Source organism: Rhinopithecus bieti, unplaced genomic scaffold (genome assembly GCF_001698545.2).
Source record: "Rhinopithecus bieti isolate Rb0 unplaced genomic scaffold, ASM169854v2 scaffold_61461, whole genome shotgun sequence".
In the NCBI taxonomy this organism is placed as follows: Eukaryota; Metazoa; Chordata; class Mammalia; order Primates; family Cercopithecidae; genus Rhinopithecus; species Rhinopithecus bieti.
Window position 1 is genome coordinate 855,539 of NW_016823852.1, and position 6,011 is coordinate 861,549.

The window sequence follows — 6,011 nt, forward strand, 5'->3', positions numbered from 1 at the left end:
ATTCTCCTGCCTCAGCCTCCTGAGTGGCTACGATTACAGGTGCCCACCACCACACTCGGCTAATTTTTGTATTTTTAGTAGAGACGGGATTTCACCATGTTGGTCAGGCTGGTCTCAAACTCCTGACCTCAGGTGATCTGCCTGCCTGGGCCTCCCAAAATGCTGGGATTACAGGCGTGAGCCACTGCACCCGGCCTACAGTTTTTTAAATTTTCTTTTTTCTTCTCTTACTATCGTTCCCAAGAAACATTTTTACAGGACTTTTTTATACATAAAATTTTGGTTTTATACTGGAAATACTAACATAATTCCCTGAAGTGTTTTTATATAAATTAAATACAGAATTCAGCCAGCACTCTGGCTAACATTTTGCTAGACTGTCCTTTCCTGATACCCAGTATTCTTCATCCCCAGCAGAAATAACAGAAGTAAAATAAAAGACCTTCAACATCAGCTTCAAAAGTGGCCTCTCTGATCATCTCAACAGATGCAGAAAAAGCACTTGATAAAATTCAACATTACTTCAAGATAAAAAATTCTCAGCAAATTAGGTATAGAAGGAACATATCTCAATGCAAGAAAGGCCATACATGACAAACCCACAGCAAACATCATACTGAAGAGGGGAAAGCTGCCATCTTTACCTCTGAGAACAAGAACAACACAAGGATGCCCACTTTTATCATTTACGTTCAACACAGCACTGGAAGTCCTAGCAAGAGAAATTAGGCAAGAGGAAGAAAGAAAGGGCATCCAAATTGGAAAAGAGCACGTCAAAATGTCCCTCTTTGCAGATAACATGATCTTATATATAGAAAAACCTAAAGACTCCACCAAAAAACTTTTAGAGCTGATAAGCAAATTCAGAAAAGTTGCAGGATACAGAAATCAGTACACAAAAATCAGTAGCATTTCTAAACACCAATAACCAGCTAAAAAAGACATCAAGAAAGCAATCCCATTTACAATACCTACAAAAATAAAATAAAATACCTAGGAATATATTTAACCAAGGAGGTGAATGATCTCTATAATGAAAACTACAAAGTATCAATTAAAGCAATTGAAGAGGACACAAGAAAATGATAAGACATCCCATGTTTATGAATTGGAAGAACTTATATTGTTAAAATGACTATACAATCCAAAGCAAGCTACAGATTCAATGCAATTCCAATCAATATAACAATGACATTCTTCAAAGAACTAGAAAAAAAAATCCTAAAGTTCATATGGAACCACAAAAGACCCCAAAAGCCAAAGCAATCCTGAGCAAAAAGAACAAAGCAAGAGACATCGCAGTACCTGACTTGGAAATACACTACAAAGCTATGGTAACCAAAACAGCATTATATAGGCATAAAAACAGACACACAGATGACCAATAGAACAGAATAGAGAACCCAGAAATAAAGCCATGCATTTACAGACAACTGATTTTCAACAAAGGCTCCAAGAACATTCACTGGGGAAAGGATACTCTTCAATAAATGGTGCTGGGAAAACTGGACATCTAAATGCAGAAGAATAAAACTAAGCCCCTATCTCTTGCCATATACAAAAATCAACTCACAATGGGTTAAAGACTTAAATGTAAGACCTAAAACCATAAAAAATACTAGAAGAAAACAAGGAGAAATACTCCTTACACTGATCTAGGCAAAGATTTTAGGGCCAAGACTTCAAAAGCAGAGGCAACAAAAATAGACAAATGGAACTACAGTACACTAAAAACCTTCTGCACAGTGAAGGAAACAATCAACAAAATTAAGAGACAACCTGTAGAATGGGAGAAAATACTTGCAAACTACTCATCTGACAAAGGAATAACATCCAGAATACACAAGGAACTCAAACAGCAAAAAAGCAAACAATCCAATTAAAAAGTGGGCAAAGGTGGCCGGGCGCGATGGCTCAAGCCTGTAATCCCAGCACTTTGGAAGGCCGAGACGGGTGGATCACGAGGTCAGGAGATGGAGACCATCCTGGCTAACACGGTGAAACCCCGTCTCTACTAAAAATACAAAAAATTAGCCGGGCGAGGTGGCGGGCGCCTGTAGTCCCAGCTAGTCAGGAGGCTGAGGCAGGAGAATGGCGTAAACCCGGGAGGCGGAGCTTGCAGTGAGCCGAGATCGCGCCACTGTACTCCAGCCTGGGCGACAGAGCGAGACTCCGTCTCAAAAAAAAAAAAAAAAAAAGGGGGCAAAGGATCTGAACAGACATTTCTCAAAAGAAGACATACAAATAACCAACAAATATATGAAAAATGATCAACATCACTAATTATCAGGGAAATTCAAATCAAAACCATCATGAGAGATAGCATTTCAACCCAGTTAGAATGGCTATTATCAAAAAGATAAAAAGCAAATGCTGGTAAGGATGTTGAGAAAAGGGAACTCTTACACACTGTTGGTGGGAAGGTAAATTAATACAGTCTTTATTGAAAACAGTGTGAAGGTTACTCAGAAAAACTAAAAACAGTACAAACATACAATCTGGCAGTCCCACTAATGGGTATTTATCCAAAGGAAAGGAAATCAGTACATCAGAGATACCTGTAACCCATGATTACTGCAGCACTGGTCACAATAGTCAAGATACAGAACCAACCTAGGTGTCCGTCAACAGATCAATGGATACTGAAAATGCGGTATATACAAAATAAAATACCATTCAGCTACAAAAAAAAAACTCCTGTCATTCTTGGCAACATGGATGAGCCTGGAGGATGGTATGTTAAGTAAAATAAGCCAGGCACAGAAAGATACATATGACATGTCCTCACTTATGTGTAAAAGCTTTAAAAAAAAAAAAATTGAACTAATGGAAGTAGAGAGTAGGATTGTGGGTATTAGAGGCGGGGTAAGACAGGGGAAGGGGAGAATAGAGAGAAGTTGGTTAACAAACACAAAATTACAGCTGGATTGGAGGAACAGGTTCTTGTGTTCTGCAGCACTGTGGGGTAAATATGGTTAACTATAAGGTATATTTTCAAAAAGCTAGAAGAAAGTTCTTGAATGTTTACAACACGAAGAAATAATAAATGTCTGAGGTGACAGATTTGCTAATTACCCTCACTTGATCATTACACATTATATATACATACAAAATATGACTCTATATCCCATAAATATGTACAATGATTATGTGGCAACTAAAAAAGGGGAAAAAAGTGGCCTCTCAAATCTTCAGATCATGAAAAATAACTCTAACACTGATTTTGAAAAAATAGTTGAGACTCTGTCTCAAAAAAAAAAAAAAAGAAAAAAGAAAAAATAGTTGAAAGAAGTTCTGAAATGCTTGAAATACCTGAAATATTTTATTAACTCCTTCCATTAGGGAGGTAAGTCTTGGAATCCATTTTTAAAACTCCCCACATATAGAACATTTTCAAATCTATCCTAAGAAGATAAAAAGCTGAATAGGAGGCAGGGTGCAGTGGCTCACACCTGTAATCCTAGTACTCTGGGAGGCTGAGGCAGGAGGATCCCTTAAGCCCAGGAGTTTGAGACCAACCTGGGCAACACAGGGAGACCCTGTCTCTACTAAAAAATATATTAAATAAATAAATACATAAATTTAAAAAATAAAAAAGGTAAATAGACCAACAAATACAATACCCACCAACAAAAACAATATCCAGTCACCATAATTTAGTCTCAGAGAAATGCAGAAGACATTTACATTGGCGCCGCCGGTCTTAACACAAGCACAGCACACCACATGGGGAAAAGGAACACTGTCTGCCTCCTCCTAACTCAGGGTCCACAGAGAAGGAAAGCCCGCCCCGTTCTCTCTCACACAAATGCGTGCTCCAGCAAGGGTGAAAGCACACACCTTGGACTCGTAGGACTCCTCCGTGAGCTCAGCATAGCCCTGCTGGATGAGGACATCTCTTATGTTGATGGCATCCTGGACCCCCGAGTACTGGTACACGTCCACGTGCAGGACGTTGTGTACCACAGAGAAGACCTTCACAAGGAGGGTGCAGCCGCTCACCAGAGAGGCGAACCACTGGCTGGCCCCGTCACTCCAGTGCTCGCCACAAACAAGAGACTTTGCCGATGGTCTCATTTTGCAAATCTTAAATTCCAAAGCCTACAAGGACGGAAGGGCACAGCTCAAACAGCTTTACAAGTAAGCAAAACACTCATCCCAAATACCACTGAAAACAGATCTTGTTCATGTCTCTTCAATGGTATTCTCGTAAAAGTCCCAATAAAACTGATGTTGGGGTAGTCAGAATTTCCTAAAGAAACTTGGTTATGCTTTTTAACAACAATAAGAAACATTTAGAATAATTTTTAGATTGTCTTCACACTGATGGTAAGGGGCATATGTGACTATGTCTCCGGCCTACCTAAAAAGTCTGTCTGATTTCAACATAACCAGAAAACTTAGAAACAGTATTAGAAGATACTACTGGATTAAAACAACTTTTTTGCTAACTCTGAAACCTTTCATATATTTTTGGAACAGCAGAAACCAAATTTGGCTATTGTGACAAAACAAGTCCCTTCCCTGTCCTGGGCCTTGGCTTCCCTAGCTGTAAGCCGAGGCAGGGCACCACATGACCCAGGAATCCTGTCTAGCATTCAGCATTCATTCCCTAGAGTCTTCTCTATCTTACCTGGAAAGGAAGTTCAAGAAACTGACAGGGAATCTCCATCAAAAGATGTAGATCTACATGAGACCTATTGCCATAATCTACAAAGAATACCTAGAAAATAAAGCAAGTATACACTTTAACACGGGGTCAAAAACAATGCCATACCTGAGCAATAGCAATGCAGCAGTCTGCTCTAATCCTATAATTACAGAATTATTAGAGTGACCTGAGCTTAAATCCACATATCATTGAGGGAAACAGACTACTCTGCTAACTGCAATTATTTTAAATTTAATTTCTACCTATAATTATAAAAGATATTTGATAAACTGCTGTATGTCTGTCTCATTTCCCTACCAGTGACTTATTATAGAAAAACCTACCTCAGCAGAATTTCCAGAAACATAAAGGACTTGAGCTCTAAAGTAGCGTTGTTTACCAAAATCAGCAAAAGGTGCCAGACAGACCAAGTCTGGATGTGGGTGAGTGGGCAAGGGCATCAGCGTCAGCTGGTTGATTTCAGCAGTAAGCTTTTTCAGAATCTCTGAGTTTTTTCCATCAATCCTATATCCCCAAAAGTGTCCCACTTCAACCACCTAAAAAGGAAGAGGAGCAGCAGAGATGAAATCTAGAAAGGACTTTCGTAAGGAGGAAAATGAGCTTGAATCATAGGGCTGACACCCTGTGCTGCACATCTCACCAGCATAATCCTCGGAACATAAGTATTCTACAGGTTTCTGACAGGTGTTTATGAGACAAAAAGAGAGGGTCCCCTGGTGAACTAAGGTAAGGAAATGTGTGGAATATATCCTTTTCTTGGCGGTACAAGACTCATTCTTACATAAATAAAGGTTCTGAGGTCATATAATCATTTCGGCCGGGCACAGTGGCTCACATCTGTAATCCCAGCACTTTGGGAACAGAGGCAGGCAGATCACTTGAGGACAGGAGTTCGAGACCAGCCTGGCCAATGTGGTGAAACCCCATCTCTACTAAAAGCACAAAAATTACCCGGGCATGGTGGCACACACCTGTAATCCCAGCTACTCAGGAGGCTGAGGCAGAGGAATCGCTTGAACCCAGAAGGCAGAGGTTGCAGTGAACGGAAATCGTGCCACTGCACTCCAGCCTTGGCAACACAGCAAGACTTTGTCTCAAAAATATACACACTTTTTTTTCCTCTAATACATATCTTGTCACATCTGATTTATTGCAGCATTTTAAATCTACTTGATATTTTAAAAATTAACTTTGATTCTAGAATAAGTATGTTTCAATTTCCATTTTAGCCATATTTCAATTTAACAAGTACAGTGATAATTCAAGCTCACCCACATTAACAAGATTATCAAGGTGCACGAGTTCTCTCTCTCTGTGTGTGTGTGTGGGGGGGGGGGGG

General features: G+C 39.7%; 1 protein-coding gene across 1 annotated transcript in view; it reads right to left on the bottom strand.

Annotated features, from left to right (window-relative positions):
* The window catches only part of TDRD9 (tudor domain containing 9), a 137,587-nt gene that overhangs the window by 21,798 nt on the left and 109,778 nt on the right, over positions 1-6,011 (bottom strand). Inside the window, 3 exon segments of the mRNA XM_017861911.1 lie at positions 3,731-4,101; positions 4,634-4,723; positions 4,996-5,208. Of these exon segments, the coding sequence (XP_017717400.1) occupies positions 3,731-4,101; positions 4,634-4,723; positions 4,996-5,208 (674 nt within the window).